General features: G+C 45.2%; 1 protein-coding gene and 1 long non-coding RNA gene across 17 annotated transcripts in view; one reads left to right on the forward strand and one right to left on the reverse strand.

Moving 5' to 3' along the window:
* Window positions 1–24,816, forward strand: part of LOC125885349 (phosphatidylinositol 4,5-bisphosphate 3-kinase catalytic subunit alpha isoform-like) — a 78,758-nt gene that overhangs the window by 49,283 nt on the left and 4,659 nt on the right. The window contains exons 19-28 of the mRNA XM_049570832.1: window positions 7,828–7,931; window positions 8,026–8,125; window positions 8,478–8,549; window positions 8,647–8,753; window positions 9,564–9,685; window positions 9,810–9,888; window positions 9,989–10,159; window positions 16,954–17,071; window positions 17,154–17,305; window positions 17,395–17,543. Of these exons, the coding sequence (XP_049426789.1) occupies window positions 7,828–7,931; window positions 8,026–8,125; window positions 8,478–8,549; window positions 8,647–8,753; window positions 9,564–9,685; window positions 9,810–9,888; window positions 9,989–10,159; window positions 16,954–17,071; window positions 17,154–17,305; window positions 17,395–17,543 (1,174 nt within the window). The remainder of the gene's footprint in view (window positions 1–7,827; window positions 7,932–8,025; window positions 8,126–8,477; window positions 8,550–8,646; window positions 8,754–9,563; window positions 9,686–9,809; window positions 9,889–9,988; window positions 10,160–16,953; window positions 17,072–17,153; window positions 17,306–17,394; window positions 17,544–24,816) is intronic.
* LOC125885373 (uncharacterized) lies at window positions 6,170–7,675 on the reverse strand. Of its 16 annotated transcripts, none has more exons than XR_007448869.1 (3): window positions 7,228–7,675; window positions 7,163–7,188; window positions 6,170–7,032 (listed from the first exon to the last, which is right to left on the reverse strand). It is a non-coding gene; the product is annotated as an uncharacterized LOC125885373 (long non-coding RNA). The 16 variants fall into 16 exon arrangements; XR_007448874.1 differs by having other exon boundaries at window positions 6,170–6,798; window positions 6,929–7,071; window positions 7,163–7,675; XR_007448870.1 differs by having other exon boundaries at window positions 6,170–6,876; window positions 6,929–7,071; window positions 7,163–7,675.

The raw sequence follows: 24,816 nt of genomic DNA on the forward strand, positions 1-24,816 counted from the left end.
TTCTCCATGCTCTCCTCTTGGCATTGCAGAGCTTTGTAGTGGTAGGAGTTGGGGTCACTTGTTTTAAGGTGTTTATAAAATTTGATGGCTCTTTTTTGAATTCTAATTAAAAGGGGGAATTGGCCTAGCTCAGCTCGGCACCCGTTGTTGGGGGTGTTCCTGTGCACTCTCAGGATGCTCTTGCAAATCTCTGTATGCAGGATTTCGATGGGGTGTTTGTCCCATTTTTCAAAATCTTGATTTGCAAGAGGACCCCACACCTCAGTACCATACAGAATAATTGGGTCAATTATAGATTTGAATATTTTGAGCCAGATTCTAATGGGTATATTAATGTTTGAAGATTTCTTTATAGCATAGAAAGCCCTTCTTCCCTTCTCTCTGAGATCATCAACAGCCAGGTTAAAGTTTCCCGTGGACGTGATGTGTAGTCCTAAGTATGTGTAGTCGTGTGTGTGCTCCACCTCATGAGAGCCCAGGAAAAACCTGGTTTGGTTTCCCTGACCCCTGGGTCGTTTCTGGAATATCATAATTTTGGTTTTGTCCAGATTAACTGTCAGGGCCCAGGTCTGACAGAAGGTTTGCAGATGATCCAGTTGCTGTTGTAGTGCTTCATGTGATGGAGCCAGCAATATGAGATCATCTGCAAACAGTAGGCATTTAACCTGTGTGTCAGACAGAGTGAGACCAGGGATGTCAGATAGTTCTAGTGATTTGGCCAATTCATCGATATAGATGTTGAAGAGGGTGGGACTGAGACTGCAGCCCTGTTTTACTCCTCTACTCTGGGGGAAGAAATCTGTTTCCATGTTGTTAATTTTAACAGCACATTTCATATGACTGTACATGGTTTTGATGATGTCATAGACCTTCCCCCCTACACCCTTCTCAATTAATTTTAAGAACAGTCCATCATGCCAAATTGAGTCGAATGCTTTTTTGAAGTCTACAAAACAAGAGAAGATTTTCCTCTTGTTTTGGTGGACGTCTTTATTAATGAGGGTGTGAAGGGTGTAGATATGGTCTGTTGTTCTATGTTTGGGTGTGAATCCTATCTGGCTCTTGCTCAGGACATCATGTTCTCTGAGGAAGTCTTGCAGTCGGCTGTTTAGGATGCTGCAGAACAACTTCCCCAGGTTGCTGCTGACACAGATGCCTCGGTAATTGTTTGGGTCGAATTTGTTTCCACTTTTAAAGATTGGTGTGATGATTCCTTCACTCCAGAGGTCAGGGAAATGTCCGACACCCAGAATAAGGTTAAATAATTTTAATATGGCAATGTTAAATTTATGGTCATCAAATTTTAGCATTTCAGTTAAAATGCCCTCCGGACCGCTGGCTTTCTTTGGCTGCAGTGCCTGGATTTTAGCCAGCAGCTCTGCTTCAGTAATTTGGTAGTCTAGGGGGTTCTGGTTGTCTTTAATGACTGATTCTAAAATTTGTAATTTGTTGAGGAGATTGTTTTGGGCCGAATTCAGGGGAACAGCAGTATACAGACTTTCAAAGTGATTTTTCCAGATGTCACCATTTTGAATAGCCAATAGTCAATAATAGTGGTTTGCTGAAAGAGTGCCATTTCTTCCAGAAGTCATTGGAGTCAATGGACTCTTCAATTATTTGTAACTGATGCCTCACATGCTGTTCTTTTTTAGTTCTGAGTGTTTTTCTGTATACTCTCAGTGTTTCCCAGTACTGGAGGCAGAGCTCAGGGTTGTCAGGTTGTCTGTGTTTTTGATTTGACACATTTCTGAGAGTTTTTCTCAGTTGTCTGCATTCTGTGTCAAACCACTCGTCATTGGTCGGGTCTTTTGGTCTGTGGTGCTGGCGCTTTTTCAGACTGGACAAGTCTGCCACATGGTCAAATATGTTGTAGATGTCCTGTACAGCCTGTCTGAGGCCATCCTGATTGAGGGGATACGAGGTGGAAAGAAAACAGTCTAAATGGGATTGAAAGACTGGATTTTTGATTGCTGTCTGGTATTCGTCTTTGCTTTTGTTTGTCCATTTATAAGGTTGTTTTCTGTAGGTCAGATTGCAGGGTTCTACTGTGTGAGGGTCGTTTGCTGTCGTTTTAATGTAGAGTGTGATTTTACTATGGTCTGATAAGGGGGTTAAGGGGCTGACTGTAAATGCTCTCAGGTAGAAGGGGTCTAGGTCGGTGATGCCATAGTCTACTGTGCTGTTGCCAAGAGGAGAGTTCTCTCTCTCTCGTATTCTATTACTGCATCTTGCTAACTCGGCCATTCTGGATGTCACTAACTCGGCTTCTTCTCCGGAGCCTTTGTGCTCCACTGTCTCTCAGATTAACTCATATCACAGCGGTGCCTGGACAGCGTGACGTGTGTGGTTGTGCTGCTGCCGTGGTCCTGCCAGATGCCTCCTGCTGCTGCTGCTGCCATCATTAGTCATTAGTCATACTTCTACTGTTATTATACACATATGACTATTGTCACACTTGTATACTGCCAGGTATTAATACATACTTTCAACATATTGTACCGCAGTAGCCAGAACTATAACTATAATATTATTACTTTCAATAATGTTGTTGTAAGCTACTGTCATTACCTGCATCTCTCTCTCTCTCTCTCTCTCTGTCTCATTGTGTCATATGGATTACTGTTAATTTATCATGCTGATCTGTTCTGTACGACATCTATTCTGTCCGTCTGTCCGTCCTGGAAGAGGGATCCCTCCTCAGCTGCTCTTCCTGAGATTTCTACCGTTTTTTCCCTGTTAAAGGGTTTTTTGGGGAGTTTTTCCTGATCAGCTGTGAGGGTCATAAGGACAGAGGGATGTCGTATGCTGTAAAGCCCTGTGAGGCAAATTGTGATTTGTGATATTGGGCTTTATAAATAAAATTGAATTGAATTGAATTGAATTTTCAAGAAAGGGGACCAGAGGGTGTTTTCCAACTACAGGGGGATCACACTCCTCAGCCTACCCGGTCTACTCCAGGGTGCTGGAGAAGAGGGTCCGGTCGATAGTTGAACCTCAGATTGAGGAGGAGCAATGTGGTTTTCCGTCCTGGACGCGGAACCGTGGACCAGCTCTTAACCCTCGCTGCTGGAGGGTGCTGGAGGGGGCATGGGAGTTCGCCCAACCGGTCCAAATGTGTTTTGTGGATTTGGAGAAGGCTTACGACCGTGTCCCCTGGGGCATCCTGTGGGGGGTGCTCCGGGAGTAAGGGGTTGGTGGCCCCTTGCTAAGTGCCATCCAGTCCCTGTACCGACGAAGTGTGAGTCTGGTTCGCGTGGTTGGCAGTAAGTCGGACCTGTTCCCGGTGAGGGTTGGATTCCGCCAGGGCTGCCCTTTGTCACCGGTTCTGTTTATAACTTTAATGGACAGAATTTCTAGGCGCAGCCAAGTGATGGAGGGTGTCAGGTTCGGTGACGGGAGAATCTTGTCCCTGCTTTTTACAGATGACGTGGTCCTCCTAGCTCCATCGAACAGTGACCTCCAGCTCTTGCTGGGATGGTTCACAGCCGAGTGTTTAGCGGCTGGGATGAGAATCAGTTCCTCCAAGTCTGAGGCCATGGTGCTCAGCCAGAAAAGGGTAGATTGCCCACTCTTTCGGGCATGTCCGACCGGGAGGAGACCTCGGGGACGCCCCAGGACACGCTGGAGGGATTACATCACCTGGCTGGCCTGGGAACGCCTCGGGGTTCCCGCGGAAGAGCTGACGGAAGTGGCTGGGCTGACTGTCTGGGCTTCTTTGCTGAGGCTGCTGCCCCCACGACCCGGATAAGCGGAGGACGACGAGTACAAGTACGAGAATATTCAAAAATACAATAAATAATAAAAAAGCACAATAAAAACAATAAATAAATAGTGACACTTAGAGGAGATCTCAGTCTATGGCACGCACAACCCACATTTTCATTACTTCAGTGATGTCTCTGGCAAAGAAGCTGTTCCTTAGCCTGTTTGTTTTTGCCTTCAGTGTCCTGAAACGTCTGCCTGAGGGCAGCACTTGGAACAGGGAGTGTCCAGGGTGGGAGGGGTCCCAGAGTATGTTCTATGCTCACCTTTGACAGCGGGCCTGGAACAGTTCCTCGAGGGATGCCAGAGGACAACCCGTGATTTTTTGAGCTGTGTTTGTAAGTCTTTGGAGTGCTTTCCTGTCTGCTGCAGTACAGCTGCTAAACCACAAGCACAGGCAGTATGTCAAAATGCTCTCTATGGAACAGTGGTAGAAGGACACCAGCAGGTTTTGGGTCCGGTGGTTGTTCCTGAGAACCTGCAGGAAATGCAGTCTCTGCTGGGCCTTCTTGACAATTGTGGTGGTGTTAACACTCCATGTGAGGTTGTCCTCCAGATGTACTCCCAGGAACCGGAAGTCAAAGACCCTCTCCACACTGTCTCCTCCGATGAACAGTGGTTGAATGATGTTCTTTTTTGCTCTCCTAAAGTCTACCACCATCTCTTTTGTCTTGGTAGTGTTTAGGATCAGGTTGTTTTCTGTGCACCACACCAACAGCCGCTTCACCTCATCCCAATACGCTGACTAATACCCCCCGAGATGAGCCCCACCACGGTGGTGTCATCAGCGAACTTTCTGATGCAGTTGCTGGCCTGTGTGGGGGTACAGTTATGTGTGTATAGAGTGAAGAATAGTGGACTCAGCACACAGCCCTGTGGAGAGCCTGTGCTGAGGCTGATGGCTGAGGAGAGGTGGGCACCTACTCTTACCCTCTGGGGGCGGTCTGGAGTGTGGTATTCCCGGTTTGACAGTTTGGTCACCAGTCTGCCAGGTAGGATGGTATTAAAAGCAGAGCCGAAGTCCACGAAGAGCAACCGAGCGTAGCTCCCCTGCTGCTCCAGGTGGGAAAGAGCAGAGTGGTGAGCTGTGGGGATTGCGTCTTCTGTGGACCCATTTGCTCTGTAGGCAAACTGGTGGGGGTCAAGCCTGGGGGGGAGACTAGACGTGATGTGGGCACGGACAAGCCTTCATAAGCATTTCATAGCAAACGGTGTAGGGGCTACTGGCCGATAGTCATTCAAACCACTGATGATGTTCTTCTTGGGGAGGGGAACAATGATGGAGGACTTCAGACAGGGAGGGACGGCAGCCTGACTCAGGGAGTGGTTAAAGATGCTCGTGAAGATGCCGGCCAGCTGAGCCGTACAGTACTTCAGCACCCTTCCAGGGACACCATCAGGACCGGCAGCTTTCCTGGGGTTAACAGCTCTCAGTGTACGCCTCACCTGCTGCTCCTCCAAAATGAGGACATCACTGCTGCAAGCTGATGGATGTTGCAAAGCTATCTCTGGTTGCAGCACCTCAAAGCGAGCAAAGAAGTTGTTCAGCTCCTCCGCCGGTAAGGCGTTGCTGTTGGTGACTGATGGGCTGGTAGATCTGTAGTTGGTGATGTTCTGTATTCCTTGCCACACCTGCTGGGAGTCACTGCTCTGGAAGCATTTCTCGGTCCTCCTCCTGTATGCAGCTTTGGCCTCCCTGATGCCCCTCCCCAGGTTGGCTCTGGCGGTGTTGTACAGCGCCCCATCACCAGACCTGAAAGCGATGTTCTCCACCTTCCCGTTCATCCATGGCTTTCTGTTTGGATAGATCTGGTTGTTCTTATCCACAGTGACGTTGTCGGTGCAGAACTTGATGTACCCCAAAACAGCAGAGGTATACTGCTCCAGGTTCTGATGCTTGAAAACATCCCAGTTTGTTGTTTCAAAGCAGTCCAGCAGCTGTTGGGAGGCACCTTCCGGACAGGCCTGAACAGTTTGGGATGCGATAAGAGCAGTTTTACTGAGGGGGGTGTATGCTGGTATCGTAAGCAGGGACAAGTGGTCTGACTGGCCCAGATGTGTCTTCTGTCTCACCTCCAGCTCCACCTCCTGCTGTTGGGCTCCTGCTACACCTCCTCTTATACCTTCTGTTACACCTTCCGCTACATTTCCTACTACACCTTCTGTTACACCTTCTGTCTCACCTTCTGCTAAACTTCCTGTTCCACCTTCTGTTCCACCTCCTGTTCCACCTTCTGTTACACCCTCTGTTACACTTCCTGTTACACCTCCTGCTACACCTTCTGTCTCACCTGCTGCTACACTTCCTGCTGCCACTACACACAGGTTTCACTTCCTGGACTCTGAGTTCTCAATATCACCCGACATAGTCGTTGTCTTCACTCAGCTCTCGAAGGGAAATATTTCCAACCATCAACCATCACAGCATGGCATCACCTCACGTTACTCGACAAACTCCCGCCGTTCATGTGACGAACATGTAACAATCATGTGATGAACACAGTAACTAGAACATATTATCCTTATTGATTATTTTAGATATTAACTGTTGATTGGTCAATTCTCACCACGTCCTCATCATGTGTCCTCACTGCCTGTCCTTCCCGACTGTCCTCACCATCTGTCCTCACCACCTGTCCTCACCATGTGTGCTCACCACCTGTCCTCACCACCTGTCCTCACCACCTGTTCTCACCACCTGTTCTTACCACCTGTCCTCACCACCTGTTCCCACCACCTGTCCTCACCACCTGTCCTCACCACCTGTCCTCACCACCTGTTCTTACCACCTGTTCTTACCAACTGTCCTCACCACCTGTTCTTACCACCTGTCCTCACCACCTGTCCTCACCACCTGTTCTTACCAACTGTCCTCACCACCTGTTCCCACCACCTGTTCTCACCACCTGTCCTCACCACCTGTCCTCACCACCTGTTCTTACCACCTGTCCTCACCACCTGTCCTCACCACCTGTTCTTACCACCTGTTCTTACCAACTGTCCTCACCACCTGTTCTCACCACCTGTCCTCACCACCTGTCCTCACCACCTGTTCTCACCACCTGTCCTCACCACCTGTCCTCACCACCTGTTCTCACCACCTGTCCTCACCACCTGTCCTCACCACCTGTTCTTACCAACTGTCCTCACCACATGTTCCCACCACCTGTTCTCACCACCTGTCCTCACCACCTGTCCTCACCACCTGTTCTTACCAACTGTCCTCACCACATGTTCCCACCACCTGTCCTCACCACCTGTTCTCACCACCTGTCCTCACCACCTGTCCTCACCACCTGTTCTCACCACCTGTCCTCACCACCTGTCCTCACCACCTGTTCTTACCAACTGTCCTCACCACCTGTTCCCACCACCTGTTCCCACCACCTGTTCTTACCACCTGTCCTCACCACCTGTTCTTACCACCTGTTCTTACCACCTGTCCTCACCACCTGTCCTCACCACCTGTTCTTACCACCTGTTCTTACCACCTGTCCTCACCACCTGTTCTTACCACCTGTTCTTACCAACTGTCCTCACCACCTGTTCCCACCACCTGTTCTTACCACCTGTTCTTACCACCTGTCCTCACCACCTGTCACCACCTGTCCTAACCATGTATGCTCACCACTTGTCCTTACCACATGTTCCTTCTGCTATTAAGCTGCTGAACACAGACCGCACCCGTTTTAAATGACTTTTAGAGAAAATTTTTAGGTTGTTTTATTTATTGTTTAATTTATTGCTTTTGTATTTTTGCTTTTACCGTAGCTTCTTCTCTGTCCCATGCTCTTAATATGTTTCATTGACAATGATGATGTTGTTCTCTGATGTATGCATGAATGTACACTGGGAAAGCTACATATGAATTGCCCCTTGCGGGATAAATAAAGTTGTCTGAATCTGAATCTAAATGTCCTCACCACGTGTCCTCACCACGTGTCCTCACCACATGTTCTCACCACGTGTTCTCACCAGCTGTCCTCACCACCTGTCCTCACTGATCACTGTTACATCATGTCGTGCTGATAAAGTTTAATGAAGAATCACATGATGTGTTTTCAGGTGTTGAAGTATGAGATGTACCTGGACAATCCACTGGCACGTTTCCTGATCAAGAAGGCTCTGACCAATCAGAGGATAGGACACTTCTTCTTCTGGCATCTCAAGTGAGGAGCATCCGGCGCACAGAGTTTGTGTTGATGTTAACGAGTCATTAATTAGTCTGTGACGTGTTCACACTAACAGGAAGTCTGTTCTCAGGTCAGAGATGCACAACAAGACCGTGTCCCGCCGCTTCGGCCTGCTGCTGGAGGCTTTCTGCAGAGCCTGTGGCATGTACCTGAAACACCTGAACAGACAGGTGAGACCTGAAACACCTGAACACACAGGTAATACCTGAAACACCTGAACACACAGGTGAGACCTGAAACACCTGAACACACAGGTGAGACCTGAAACACCTGAACAGACAGGTGAGAGCTGACACACCTGGACACACAGGTAATACCTGAAACACCTGAACACACAGGTGAGACCTGAACTATCTGAGCAGACAGGTGAGACCTGAACTATCTGAGCAGACAGGTGATGTCACTGTAAATCTGTTGATTGATGGGAAGCTGCTGCCCCCCAGTCGGTCGAAGTGATACTCCAGCCAATAACAAACCTGTGTGTGTGTGTGTGTGTGTGTGTGTGTGTGTGTGTGTCTGCAGGTGGAGGCCATGGACAAACTGGTGAATCTGACCGACACACTGAAACAAGAGAAGAAGGATGAAACACAGAAAGTAAGAAATATTTAAACTATGTCTGTGATTGGTTGATCGGATGTGTCTGTGCTGTGATTGGTTAATCTGATGTGTCTGTACTGTGATTGGTTGTCAGACTCAGATGAAGTTCCTGGTTGAACACATGTCTCGTCCTGATTACATGGAGGCTCTTCAAGGATTCGTCTCTCCGCTGAACCCTGTTCATCAGCTGGGAAACCTCAGGTACCATTTCAACCCACCGACTGATGGAGCAATTGATCGACAGACCAACCAACGGACTGATCAACCAACCGACTGATTGATCGACTGACCAACCGACCGACTGATAAACCGACTGACCGACCAAATGAATGACTGATCAACCGACTGACCAACCGATTGACTGACTGACCAACCTACCGACTGATCAACAGACAGACCGAGCGACCGATTGATCGACCGACCAACCGACCGACTGATAAACCGACGGACTGATAAACCGACTGACCGACCAAGTGACGGACTGATCGACAGACCAACCGACGGACTGATCGACCAACCAACTGATCGACAGACCAACCGACCGACCAAGTGACCGACTGATCAGCTGACTGATCGACTGACCAACGACCGATCGACCAACTGACCAACCTACTGACTGATCAACCGACTGACCGACTGACCGACCAACCTACCAACTAATCAACCGACCGACCGACCGAGTGACAGATTGATCGACCGACCACAAGCCAACTGATAAACTGACTGACCGATCAAGTGACCAACTGATCGACAGACCAACCGACGGACTGATCAACCAACCGACCGATTGATCAACAGACAGACCGACCAACCAATTGATCGACCAGCCAACCGACGGACCGATAAACCGACTGACCAACCAAGTGACCGACTGATCAACTGACTGATCGACTGACCAACGACCGACCAAACAACTGACCAACCTACCGACTGATCACCCGACTGACCAACCGTCTGACCGACCGACTGACTGACCAAACAACTATACTAAATTAGAGTGTGTGTGTTCAGGCTGGAGGAGTGTCGCATCATGTCGTCGGCAAAGCGCCCCCTGTGGCTGAACTGGGAGAATCCCGACATCATGTCCGAGCTGCTCTTCACCAACAACGAGATCATCTTTAAGAATGGAGACGGTAGCTAGCTCAGTGCTAACAACTACACTGGTTTCGATGCACATTGCTAACTATGTTAACATGAGCATTGTGCTTGGGGATTGTGGGTAATGTAGTGCGTAACCTGTGTGTGTGTGTGTCGCAGACCTGCGTCAGGACATGTTGACACTGCAGATCATCAAGATTATGGAGAACATCTGGCAGAACCAGGGCCTGGACCTGCGGTGAGAACCTGTGACATCATCAGTGACCTCTGTGACATCATCATGCAGCTGTCTAACCTGTGTGTGTGTGTGTGTGTGTGTGTGTGTGTGTGTGTCTCAGCATGCTGCCTTATGGCTGCCTGTCCATCGGGGACTGTGTGGGTCTGATCGAGGTGGTGAAGAACAGTTTCACCATCATGCAGATTCAGTGTAAAGGGGGCCTGAAGGGGGCGCTGCAGTTCAACTCCAACACCCTGCACCACTGGATCAAAGACAAGAACCGCGGAGAGGGGTCAGTGTCCCACTGTCCAACTGTCTGTCTGTTCAACTGTCTATCTGTCCAACTATCCAACTGTGCAACTGTCTGAATACCTGTCAACTCCAACACCCTGCACCACTGGGTCAAAGACAACAACCACGAAGAGGGGTCAGTGTCCTTCTGTCCAACTGTCTGTCAGTCCAACTGTCTGTCCAAATGTGTGAATACCTGTCAACTCCAACACCCTGCACCACTGGGTCAAAGACAACAACCACGGAGAGGGGTCAGTGTCCTTCTGTCCAACTGTCTGTCAGTCCAACTGTCTGTCAGTCCAACTGTCTGTCCAAATGTCTGAATACCTGTCAACTTCAACACCCTGCACCACTGGGTCAAGGACAACAACCACAAAGAGGGGTCAGTGTCCTTCTGTCCAACTGTCTGTCAGTCCAACTGTCTGTCAGTCCAACTGTCTGTCCAAATGACTGAATACCTGCCAACTTCAACACCCTGCACCACTGGGTCAAGGACAACAACCACGAAGAGGGGTCAGTGTCCCACTGTCCAACTGTCTGTCTGTTCAACTGTCTATCTGTCCAACTATCCAACTGTGCAACTGTCTGAATACCTGTCAACTCCAACACCCTGCACCACTGGGTCAAAGACAACAACCACGAAGAGGGGTCAGTGTCCTTCTGTCCAACTGTCTGTCAGTCCAACTGTCTGTCCAAATGTCTGAATACCTGTCAACTTCAACACCCTGCACCACTGGGTCAAGGACAACAACCACGGAGAGGGGTCAGTGTCCTTCTGTCCAACTGTCTGTCAGTCCAACTGTCTGTCCAAATGTGTGAATACCTGTCAACTCCAACACCCTGCACCACTGGGTCAAAGACAACAACCACGAAGAGGGGTCAGTGTCCTTCTGTCCAACTGTCTGTCAGTCCAACTGTCTGTCAGTCCAACTGTCTGTCCAAATGTCTGAATACCTGTCAACTTCAACATCCTGCACCACTGGACTAAAGACAAGAACCGCAGAGAGGGGTCAGTGTCAAACAATACAACTGTTCAATTGTCTGTCCAAGTGTCTGTCTCTTTGCCCACTGAAATCAGTTCAATTCAATTCAATTTTATTTATAAAGCCCAATATCACAAATCACAATTTGCCTCACAGGGCTTTACAGCATACAACATTCCTCTGTCCTTAGGACCCTCACAGCTGATCAGGAAAAACTCCCCAAAAAACCCTTTAACGGGGAAAAAACGGTAGAAACCTCAGGAAAAGCAGCTGAGGAGGGATCCCTCTTCCAGGACGGACAGACGTGCAATAGATGTCGTACAGAACAGATCAGCATGATAAATTAACAGTAATCTGTATGACACAATGAGACAGAGAGAGAGAGAGAGAGAGAGAGAGAGAGAGAGAGAGAGAGAGAGAGAGAGAGAGAGATGCAGGACAGACAGTAATGACCGCAGAAGAAGCCGAATTAGTGACATCCAGAATGGCCGAGTTAGCAAGATGCAGTAATAGGATACGAGAGACAGAGAGAGAGAGAGAGAGAGAGAGAGAGAGAGAGAAGGAGAGAAGGTGCCCGGTGTATTATAGGGGGGTCCTCTGGCAGACTAGGCCTAAGTCAGCCTAACTAAGGGCTGGTACAGGACAAGCCTGAGCCAGCCCTAACTATAAGCTTTATCAAAGAGGAAAGTCTTAAGTCTAGTCTTAAATGTGGAGACGGTGTCTGCCTCCCGGACTGTAACAGGAAGATGATTCCACAGGAGAGGAGCCTGATAGCTGAAGGCTCTGGCTCCTGATCTACTTTGGAGACTTTAGGGACCACGAGTAACCCTGCGTTCTCAGAGCGCAGTGTTCTGGTGGGATAATATGGCACTATGAGCTCTCTAAGATATGACGGAGCTTGACCATTTAGAGCTTTATAAGTTAACAGTAGGATTTTAAATTCAATTCTGGATTTTACAGAGAGCCAGTGCAGAGAAGCTAAAACAGGAGAAATATGATCTCGTTTCTTAGTTCCTGTTAGTACACGTGCTGCTGCATTCTGAATTAGCTGGAGAGTTTTTAAGGACTTACTAGAGCTACCTGATAACAGAGAGTTACAGTAATCCAGCCTTGAGGTAATAAAAGCGTGGACCAATTTTTCTGCATCTTTTCGGGTCAGGATAGGCCTAATTTTCACAATATTACGCAGATGAAAAAATGCAGTCCGTGAGGTTTGTTTTAAATGAGAATTAAAAGACAAATCTTGATCAAATGTTACTCCGAGGTTTCTTACGGTAGTGCTAGAGGCCAGAGCAATGCCATCTAGAGAAACTATGTCATCAGATAAAGAGTCTCTGAGTTGTTTGGGGCCAAGAACAATAACTTCAGTTTTGTCTGAATTTAACATCAGGAAATTGGTGCTCATCCAAGTTTTTATGTCTTTAAGGCAGTTATGGAGTTTAGTTAATTGATTGCTTTCTTCTGGCTTCATCGATAAATACAACTGAGTATCATCCGCATAACAATGGAAATTTATAGAGTGATTTCTAAAGATGTTACCTAAAGGAAGCATATATAGAGTAAATAGGATTGGTCCGAGCACAGAACCTTGTGGAACTCTAAAACAAACTTTAGTACGTAAGGATGATTCATTATGAACGTGAACAAACTGAAAATGATCAGATAAATAAGATTTAAACCAGCTTAGTGCAGAACCTTTTAGGCCAATTAAGTGTTCCAGTGTGGGGCGGCTGTGGCTCAGAGGTAGAGCGGGTCGTCCACCAATCGAAAGATCAACGGTTCTATCCTGGGCTCCTCCAGGCTGCATGTCGGAGCATCCTTGAGCAAGATACTGAACCCCAAATTGCTCCCGATAGCTGTTCCATCGGTGTGTGAGTGTGTGAAAACTGAGTAGCAGGTGGCATCTTGTATGGTAGCCTCAGCCACCAGTGTATGAATGTGTGTGTGAATGGGTGAACGTGACTCGTAGTGTAAAAAGCGCTTTGAGTGGTCACTGGATGACTAGACAGGCGCTATACAAATGCAGGTCTATTTACCATTACCAGTCTCTGCAGTAGAATTTGATGGCCAATTGTGTCAAACGCCGCACTAAGATCTAATAAAACAAGTACAGAGACGAGTCCTTTGTCTGAAGCAATCAGAAGGTCATTTGTAATTTTAAGTAGAGCTGTCTCAGTGCTATGATGCACTCTAAATCCTGACTGAAATTCCTCAAATAAATTATTATCATGGAGAAAATCACACAGCTGGTCTGCGACTACTTTCTCAAGGATCTTTGACATAAAGGGAAGATTAGATATTGGTCTATAGTTGGCTAACACCTCTGGATCCAGGGTGGGCTTTTTTAGTAGAGGTTTAATTACAGCTACCTTAAAAGACTGTGGTACATAGCCTGTTAATAAGGATATATTGATCATATCTAATATATGAGTGTTAACTAAAGGAAAGACCTCCTTAAGTAGCCTAGTTGGGATGGGGTCTAAGAGACATGTTGATGATTTAGATGAAGAAATCACTGCGGTCAATTCTTGAAGAGAAATTGGGGAGAAGCAATCTAAATATATATTAGATTTTACAGCTGTGTTTGAGGTTAGATAGGTACTATCTGAGGACAGGAGGTCATGAATTTTGCCTCTAATAGTTAGAATTTTGTCATTAAAAAAGCTCATAAAATCATTACTGCTAAGGGCTAAAGGAATACAAGGCTCAATAGAGCTTTGACTCTCAGTCAGCCTGGCTACAGTGCTGAAAAGAAACCTGGGGTTGTTCTTATTGTCTTCTATTAATGCTGAGTAATAGTTTGCTCTGGCATTGCGGAGGCCCCTCTTGTAAGTTTTGAGACTGTCTGCCCAAATTAAACGAGATTCTTCCAGTTTGGTTAATCGCCAATTCCTTTCAAATTATCGCTATATTTGTTTTAACTTACGGGTTTGAGAGTTATACCAAGGAGCGAACTTTCTTTGCTTTTTTAACTTCTTTTTAAGAGGAGCTACAGAGTCAAGTGTTGTTCGCAGCGAGCCTACGGCGCTATCGACAAAATGATCAAAGTCAGTACAGGAAACCTCTGTTACTGAAGGTATTGGTATTGAATTTAATGACGGAGTAATCTTTTCCTTAAATTTTGCGACAGCACTATCTGATAAACATCTAGTATAGTAACTGTTGCTGAGTGGCATGTAATCGAGTAAAAAGAAATCAAAAGTAATCAGATAATGATCCGATAGCGAGGGATTCTGTGGAAAGACTTTTAGGTTATCAATTTCAATTCCATACGTCAGAACTAGATCGAGGGTATGGTTAAAACAATGAGTGGGTTCATGTACACCTGACTGAAGCCAATGGAGTCTAATAATGAGATAAACGCGGTAGCCAGGGAGTCATTATCAACGTCGACATGAATGTTAAAATCGTCTACAATAATAACTTTATCTGATTTAAGAACTAGACTGGATAAAAACTCTGAGAATTCATATACAAATTCAGAATACGGGCCAGGAGCACGGTACACTATAACAAATAAAAGTGGCTGCGAGGTTTTCCAGGTCGGATGTAAAAGACTAAGAACGAGGCTTTCAAATGAATTATAATCTAGTTTAGGTTTAGGGCTGATTAACAGACTAGAGTTAAAAATGGCTGCAACTCCCTCTCCGGCCGCTGCCTCGAGGAATGTGGGCATTATTATGACTGGGAGGAGTGGACTCATTTAGACTAACATATTCATCTGGACACAGCCAGGTTTCAGTGAGACTGAGTAAATCAATATGATTATCTGATATTAATTCGTTTACTAACACTGCTTTAGACGATAGAGACCTGATATTTAACAGTCCGCATTTAATTCTCCTGTTTTGTCTTTCTGTCACAGAAGAGGTTTTAATTTTTATGAGGTTGTTATACACAACTCCTCTTTGTTTAATTTTAGATTTAGATAATTTAGGTGGTCGGGGGACAGACACCATTTGTATAAAACTATGGGTGGGTAACTGAACTAGAAGCTCAGAGAGGCGTATAGGACTGCGTCTCCGAGTCCTGGTCTCAACTCTGGGTTGTCAGGGATTTAAATTACTAATAAAGTTTTCCAGGTTCCTAGAAATGAGAGCAGCTCCATCCAAAGTGGGATGAATGCCGTCTCTAATAAGACCAGGTTTTCCCCAGAAAGTTTGCCAATTATTAACGAAACCCACATCGTTTGCTGGACACCACCTGGACAGCCAGGGATTAAATGATGACATGCGGCTAAATATGTCATCACTGGTCAGATTTGGGAGGGGTCCAGAGAATACTACGTAGTCTGACATCGTTTTTACATATTCACACACCGAGGCAATATTAATTTTAGTGACCTCCGATTGGCGTAACCGGGTGTCATTGCCGCCGACGTGAATAACAATTTTACTGAATCTACGTTTAGCTTTAGCCAGCAGTTTTAAATCTGATTCAATGTCGCCCGCTCTGGCCCCAGGGATACATTTGACTATGGCCGCTGGTGTTGCTAACTTCATGTTCCTCAGAATAGAGCTTCCAATAACCAGAGTTTTATCCTCAGCGGGTGTGTCGCTGACTGGGGAAAAGCAGTTGGAAACGGACAGTTACCCAGCCTCCTGGCTGCACGAGGGTTACCGGGGGACCGCTAGCAGAGACTATGCTATGTGGCTCAGCACCAGCTACAGGGGACTGGCTAACTACCGCAGCTACTGAATGATTTTCCATGGTGTGGAGCAGCATTTCCAGTTCACTGAGCCTCGCCTCCAACGCAGCAAATAAAGTTCACTTATTACAGCTTATTATTACTATAAGCGCTTAAACAGAGCTAGTGTGGGTTAAGACTTGAAGTAGATGTTAAAGCAACCTAGGTGAGGAAAAACAGAAAACAAGCTGGTAGAGTTCACTAGAGCAGCACAGAGACACTGTCACAGAAACACCGGAAATGACACAACACGCTTACCGCAATATGTCAGTCTATGAACAGATCTGATTACAATAAGACAAACTGGACGTATTGATTCAGTGATCGAGTTTTTAAAAGTCTTTGTGTGGGGAACATCCAAACATGTGTGACGTATGAATTTGGTGCAGGTGTACAAAGTTTGTTGAGGTAGTGCTGTCAGTCAGAGACAGAATCAGGTTTATCACCAGGAGGATTGAACCTACAATAGATTTGTTTTGGTGTGTCAGAACCAGTGTTGATGTTGGCAGCTGTTTCAGATTCTGTCTTCACATGAAAATGCTCGTTAGATTCACAGTTTCAGTCGACGACAGCTCTCTGAACTTTCAGGTGTCCAGGGGACAGGTGGCATCAGACGGGGAACTTTGATTCTACTCTGCACTCTTAGAAACATTTCTCCGTCCGTCCAATCCTCCTCCTGTCTTATTTTAGATGTCCAACAGTCCTCAGCTGACTAACACACACGTCATCAGTTTTTATCATCAAGATCTGTTTTCAGCTCGTCATCGTCTCATCTTCGTTCTGGAAGTAAACGCTGTTGACGTATTTTTTTTATCAGAGTTTTCTTCAATGAAATGAACACTGATGGGTGTGATAAACAACAAGAAATGATAAACAGTGATAAACAGTGATAAGCAACGATAAATGATAAACAACAATAAAGGTAAAGGTAAAAATCAAGAACGTGAAGACAGAACAGAATAAAGTGACGATAGAAATGTTAGCAAATAAACTACATACCGTCTGAATGGAAACACCGTGGCTGTGACGGCTCTTTTATTTTCCATCCCTACATGTCTGTCCTCGCCGCCCCCACAGGAAGCAGTTTAACCACTGATCTCTCCTGACTTCCTGTGTGTGTCTCAGGTACGACCGGGCCATCGACCTCTTCACCAGGTCGTGTGCAGGTTATTGTGTGGCGACATTCATCCTGGGAATCGGAGATAGACACAACTCCAACATCATGGTGAAGGAGAACGGACAGGTGAGCTGGCGGTCGTCCACACATCCTGGAAGTGTCCAAACTCCAAACCCCCTAACTCTTCCTCCTCCTCCTCCTCCTCCAGCTGTTCCACATCGACTTCGGCCACTTCCTGGACCACAAGAAGAAGAAGTTTGGGTACAAGAGGGAGCGAGTGCCGTTCGTTCTCACTCAGGACTTCCTCATCGTAATCAGTAAAGGAGTCCAGGAGTCCACCAAGACCAAAGAGTTCGAGAGGTCTCACCTGCACCTCACCTGTCTCAGTGCTGGTCCTCCTGTCTCCACCTGTGTCCGTCTCACTGTCTGTTTACCCATCTGTGTGTCAGGTTCCAGGAGATGTGTTATAAAGCCTACCTGGCCATCCGGCAGCACGCCAGCCTCTTCATCAACCTCTTCTCCCTCCTGCTGGGCTGCGGCATGCCCGAACTGCAGAGCTTTGATGACATCGCCTACCTGAGGAAGACCCTGGCACTGGGTAAGACACATGGCCGGAGACAGGTGGAGACAGAGACAGGCAGGTGGAGACAGAGACAGAGATTGAGACGGACAAGTGGAGACAGAGGCAGAGATTGACACCCTGACAGTGTGGCGCTCTGGATAACCGAACGGTGCATTCAGACACTCAGAATGAGTGTTTCTGAACGCACCACTCACATCATCTTCCTCCACTGGCTGTTAGCTAGCGCTAGCTAATGTCTGTGGAGAACTGTTTTGCCTCAGCTAAGCCCCGCCCACCAACAAACATCACATTGTTTACTGACCTGGTGTCAGCCCTGATAAATGAAGAATAAAAACTTGATACGGTGTCTGATAGGGACCAAAAACAGTTAATACACCTTTAAAAAAAACACCTTACTTGTTAATGAACTCCACCCCGTCTTGTCGTGACACAGAGTCAGTGGGGGGCGGAGCTTATCCAAACGCAGAACTCATCACGTCAGACTTCGTCTTCAGAGTCCTCCAAGTGTGTGAGACACTAAGTTCATGTCTTCATCTGTTTTCATATCAACTATTCATGTCATTTCAGATCTTCCTCCTTCCTTCCTCTTCACCTGCCTCATCCTCCTCACCTGCCTCATCCTCCTCATCTGCCTCATCCTCCTCACCTGTCCTTCCTCCTCACCTGTCTCTTCCTCCTCACCTGCCTCATCCTCCTCACCTGTCTCTTCCTCCTCACCTGCCTCATCCTCCTCACCTGCCTCTTCCTCCTCACCTGTCCTTCCTCTTCACCTGCCTCATCCTCCTCACCTGCTTCTTCCTCCTCATCTGCCTCATCCTCCTCACCTATTTCTTCCTCCTCACCTGCTTCTTTATCCTCACCTGCCTCATCCTCCTCACCTGCTCCTTCTTCCTCACCTGCCTCATCCTATATCTTTAGATTATCTTTACAACCTGGCTCGTTGCTGTAACTAGCTCTAGGAGTCCGGACCAACTCTGCTTGAGGAACGAGGATGCAGAACTGACGCCCGTGCAGAAGCACATTTCTCCTCTACAGCAGGAAAACATAACATAACATACACTGTAACAAATTTTCCTGTTAAATTACAGTAAAGTACTGGCAGCTACAGTTGCCAGCTTGAAACTGTTATTCTACGGTGTACCTACTGTAATCTACAACAACAGTTTATTACTGTAAAAAATATTACAGTACTGTGCTGTATAGAAAATACACTTTACAGTATAATAATGTCAGCTGTTTGGTTCCCATTATACTGTTATTTTACAGTTTCTACTGTATTCTCCATAAACAATTTATTACTGTAAAATATATTTAATACTGTAGAACCCCTGAAAGTTGCTAGCACAGAAATCGCTCAGACAAGAGATGGCCTTACAACATTAGGCATTTATTAAAGCTGAAAATTTTCAATATCCATAAAATCCATAAAAACATCATTACTTGTGCTGAACAGGATCTCATATTCTTTTTTTCTGTAACTATAACAAGAGATGGTTAACATTACTTTTATTATATTTTGTATTGTCTGGTTTGACTGTTTGTAAAGCATGAAGTACAAATTATCAGTCAATTCAACTTCATTTAACTCATCACTACAAGTTTGTTTCCTTCCTCCTTCTTCCCTTCCTTCCTTTTTTCAACCCTTCCTCCTTTCCTTCTGTCCTCCCTTCCTTCCCTCTTTCCTCCCTTCTTCCTTCCTTCTTCCTTCCTCCTTCTGTCCTTCCTTCCTCCCTCCCATTCTTCCTTCTTTCCTTCCTCCCCCTACTGTCCTTCATTCTTTCCTTCCTTCCTTCTTCCCTCCCTTCCCTCTTTCTTCCTTACTTCTGTCCTTCCGTCCTCCCTTCCTTCTTTCCTCCCTTCTTCCTTCCTTCTCTCTTCCTCCTCCTTTCCTTCCACCCATCCCTCTTCCTTCCTTCTGTCCTTCCTTCATTCCCTTCTTCCTTCTTTTCTTCCTTCCTCCCCCCTACAGTCCTTCATTCTTTCCGTCTGTCCTTCCTTCCGTCCTCCCTTCCTTCTTCCCTCCCTTCCTTCTTTCCTCCCTTCTTCCTTCCTTCTCTCTTCCTCCTCCTTTTCTTCCACCCATCCCTCTTCCTTCCTTCTGTCCTTCCTTCATTCCCTTCTTCCTTCTTTTCTTCCTTCCTCCCCCCTACAGTCCTTCATTCTTTCCGTCCGTCCTTCCTTCCTTCCTTCCTTCCTTCCTCGTTCTTCCTTCCTGAAGACAACAGGAGTTAAAGTCACCACATCAATTGCATAGCAGCTAAGAAAACTAACAATTTAACACATCAAACCGGTTCTCAAAAATGGTGAGTCCAAAAACAAATCTGGAATTGCACATTTCAGACAGATGGACTGAACTATACCGACTACATAAAACCCCACTCAAAGTCCACAAGATTTTTTATGAGGGTGGCCACACAGGGATTCACAGTTGCTGCCTTTTTGTGGACCAGCTTCCCCGTCTTCTTTGACACCACCTTCTCCTGGCTGGCCTTTCTTCCCCTCTCGGGATTGATATCAATAAAGCGCCTAAAATGTAAAAGTAGAGAAAGTACATAAGATATTAGGTGTGGTAAGTAAAGATTATTTGCATTTAATACAGAACCCTATCACATTCACCAAATACAATTTTAAGAAGTTTTCTCATGATAATGACCCATGTGTCTCATAATTATGAGAGAATGATCTTATTTTGAGAAACTATTTTATTTTTATGATAAACAAAAATTCAGGATTACAATAGATCAGTTGTTGCCATTATGACTATTTATTTCAACATTGATTTGAGGTATTATGAAACATAGGTATCTTTGGGTAATGTAGACTGCATTAGTTTACTTTGTCAGAAGTGATTTCTAGGACTTTGATCTGGAGACTTCAGATAGATACAAATATCAATACATCCCAATTACTCACACCAACCTGGAAATCAAATCAAATCAAATCAAATCAAATCAAACGCGTGTCATAATGGCCTCATCTTCTTTCAAAATATCCTGTTAAAAAACAAGACTACTGCCCAATTTTGGTATTTTTGAAGACTGTATTTCAGACTTCTCAACCATGGTGTCTATTGTCAAAACAACAATTTTGCTGATTTCAGTATTATGGAGAAAATAGTAGAAGTGAAGCCTAAGTCTACTGCAGTTCCAAATAGTTGCCATGGTTAATGTAACCTAGATAAGGTTGGCCAACCAAACTGTCCTCATAGATTTCAAAATCTGGGTAGCCATTGTCAGTCTTTACACCAAGATAAAAAAAGAACAAAAGGTTGAAACTTTCCCATCTACCTTGGATAATTGACTGACAATGGCTGCCTGCATTCAATCATTTTGAAATCAATGAGTTTAAAAAAAGAAATTATTTCGTTGACCACCCGTATTTACTTCATGAACTTAAAGGGATAGTGCAGCCAAAAATGTAAATTCAGCCATTATCTACTCACCCATATGCCGAGGGAGGCTCAGGTGAAGTTTTAGAGTCCTCACATCACTTGCAGAGATCCAAGGGGAGAGGAGGTAGCAACACAACTCCACCTAATGGAGGCTGACGGCGCCCCAGATTCAAACGTCCAAAAACACATCATTGAAACCACAAAATATCTCCATACTGCTCGTGCTTGTGCGCACTCACGTGAGCTTTGTGTACACAGAAGCAGTCAGAGCTGCAGGCTACAATGAGGCTAAAAACATAGTTCAAATGAGGTTTTTCCAAACAACTTTTTATGTTGGGCTTCAGGACACTTGGATCACTACGGACGAGCAGTATGGAGATATTTTGTGGTTTCAATTATGTGTTATGTGTCGGCATTTTGGGTGCACTATCCTTTTAAATATTGAACCTGCAGTAGATGGAGGCAGACAGAGCAAGAAGAGAGGTGTATTACTTTATATATTAGCATGTATTGCATACTTTTTTGACACTTTGTTTATATATTTTGTTCGGCAGAGCTTTGACAATACAAAAAAGTTATTTTAAATTTGAATTTGATGACAGACAGACAGACAGACAGACAGACAGACACACAAACACACACACACACAGAAATTATCTCTCTTTATTTCTCTCAAACATGGAAGTGCCACAAAGCACAGCCCGCCTCTTTTTGAAACCATGTTAGTAGATTGGATTGTGGAGACTGGTCGTGCCGCGGTTGACGCTCTGTACATGGCTGGTGCAACAATAGTTTCAGTGTAGTAAATGACAATTCAGCATTCCTGAACAGAGCTGGCAAGAGGGCTAACATATTCAAACAATATTTCTTTACCTTTGAACAAACTCCAGTGTCCTTGCAGCTTCCTCTGCAGCGAGCCCTGTGATGAAGCTTGGTTGGATGCCTTCAGATGATATGGCTTTCAATGCTGATCATCTATTGTCCAAATGTGACTTCGTCACCAGCAACTGATGCAGACAACAATTATAGGAAACAGTATAAAATATGGGTATCAGGGACCTATCCACGCATTTTAAAGGTATTGGCTACAACACACCCGATTAAATTTTGAGCAATATATTCTCCCTGTTCTACAGTTTACATCAAGTATCATAAGGTATACTGTTGCAAATCATTACTCTCCATGACTTGAGATGGCAAAAACATTGATGAGAGAACTACATCCATGAGAGACCACAATAAAACTTAAACTTAAAACTTAAGAGAAATTAGACAGACGGAGACACAGAAAGACAGAATGACTTTGTTCTATACACCATGCCACGCTTATATGACGCTTACCCAGCAGTATCAGTCGTGGACTGGTTGGGAGGGTCAGGGTGCGCTCAACATCGGCTGCAGTGGCAGACATCTGTAGAACATGGACAACAGTATCCAAATTACGAATGAAACTGGAGTGTGTACAGTCATAGCAGACATAAGAAATAATGCTAAACAAAACTTACATCAGCAAGGAGCGTCAGTCTCTGTTCTCTCCTCGAAGTAGGCCATCAGCACTGACAATACAAATATTACATCAAAACAAAGGCAGCTGGTTAACTAACTGTTAGCTATATAACTTTAGTGCATATTTCAATCAACTTTTTAGCTCTTATTTGCATCAACCTGCATAACAAACAAGTTTCCCTATGAACCTGTTTACTTGAAAGAGCGCCACAATAAACGGTAAAATAGTGCTTCATACCTTAAGTAGATTTGACAACAAATCCGAGGAGGATCGCATCTTAGCTCGGACATTTGATTACACTGCAAATTAAAATAAGTTCACCGCTAACGTTAATGACCAAGCCAGCTAACGTTAACTCAGCAGCTAAATGGAAGTAACGTTATGCTAGCTTGCGGCATGCGGTACACACGTAATTTTGACTATATCTTTTCAGCAAAAAACAGTCAATACAATACTAATCCAACACAAAAGCACTTAACAGGGTTACGCTGGCTTTAATAAGATTGCATTTACCTTCTTGAGTAAGCCATAGGATCAGGAAGGATGAAAGTGTGCAGGTGAGGAGAAAACGTGGAGGAGACGGGAGGAGAGCAGCAGGTGGTGATGATGCTCCGTCCAGTTTGGTGCTGGCAGCTTAAGAGTCCGGGTGAAAATCACCTTGTAATGTTACAATTATTCCTCGTCTTTTTATTCTTCACTTATTCTTGAATAAAATCACTGATGTGCATTTTTGACTTTGCTCAGATGAGTTATGAACGGACTCAAGATCAAGTCTGATTTAAAGTTAACCGAAGAAGAAAAAAATACTGCATTATACCGTAAGATTATACTGTAGCTTACTGTTAATATTTTGTTCCTCAAAGACATCAGCATTTACAGTGTTCAACTGTATTTACGAAGAACGGTACATTACTGTACAAAATGTCCTGTATTTTTACAGCAATTTGTTACAGTGAACATAACGCAGGGCCTTCTCACAGAGACTATGCTGTAACTGGAGCCTATCTAAACACTGTAAACAGACTGTAAACAGACTGCAACCACCCCGTAGCATGAACAGTACTGTTTTCACGGGGCATACCCGTCCGTACACGCTATACGCCGCTTTACTTCCGACAACATCTACTACGTCACACCCACATGGCCACCGTCTTAAAGCGAAGGGCTGGCCGGTAACAACTGTGAATCAGAGTCCTGCACTGGGGCTACCCGCAAAAACAGCTGATTTGCGGGTGGGTTTTTAAAAAAATAAATAAATTTTTTTCCCAGGTTCGGATCTGGGTGGAAAAAATAACATGCGGGTCGGATCGCGGGTTTTAGATAAACACATCAAAAATTAATATAAAATAATAATTGAGCTAAAAACTAATCTTTTTAGTTAGTTCGGTAAACTACAGATAACTATCTTGGTCATTATTTACTCTCTGAGGATCGCCTCCGCTATTTTGCAACGGTCATTGGTTCAGCTGCAATTTGTGATTGGACGAGAGAATCAACACAGCTGCCACCGTCCAACAAACGCCGCTTCCAAAACAGTAAATAATTATTTAGGTATTCAAGAAATAAGTGGATAAAATGTACAACTGTCACTTTATAATGTTTCTGAAGTGTTTTCCTGATGGATTACTTCTGTCCTCGATGGATTCTAAAAACACATGACAGCTCGTAACTGCTGAATGTCGCTCTGGACAGAACGTAAGTCTGTTATTACACATGTAAAGTTCCTTTACATAGATTAAAAGTTTAAAAGCATTAAACGTAACAAACGAGTGCTTTTACACTCGTATGGGAGAAGAACACAGAGGGTTGATGATGGTCACTATAACAACAATCACAATCAACAATCCTTCATGGTCACACTGTCATTCTCCAAGATCCTCTAAGAAGGGAGAACTCACCTCAAGGAGCTTGTAATGATCAATCAAAAAGAGATGACTTGTGTGCCGAAAATGCTGTTTGTGGCTCAAAAACTCCTCTGCTCATGCCACTCTCCTCCACACTGGCGTTAGGCTCGTTCGAGATGAACTGCACCTCGCCTGGAAAGTAGATGAGAGCAGGCAGCCGCAGCGGGGGCGGTGACAAAAAGCTGCGGTGAAGTCGGACAGTTTCCCGACAATTTCCAGCAGCCTTCAGTCCGTACAGGAAGTCACAGACACACTCACATCCTGTCTGGAATGATGTCAGTTCATTAAAAAAGTGATCAATCAATCAATCAATCAATTTTATTTATAAAGCCCAATATCACAAATCACAATTTGCCTCACAGGGCTTTACAGCATACGACATCCCTCTGTCCTTATGACCCTCACAGCTGATCAGGAAAAACTCCCCAAAAAACCCTTTAACGGGGAAAAAACGGTAGAAACCTCAGGAAGAGCAACTGAGGAGGG

The sequence above is a fragment of the Epinephelus fuscoguttatus genome, unplaced genomic scaffold, assembly GCF_011397635.1.
Source record: "Epinephelus fuscoguttatus unplaced genomic scaffold, E.fuscoguttatus.final_Chr_v1 AP022699.1".
In the NCBI taxonomy this organism is placed as follows: Eukaryota; Metazoa; Chordata; class Actinopteri; order Perciformes; family Serranidae; genus Epinephelus; species Epinephelus fuscoguttatus.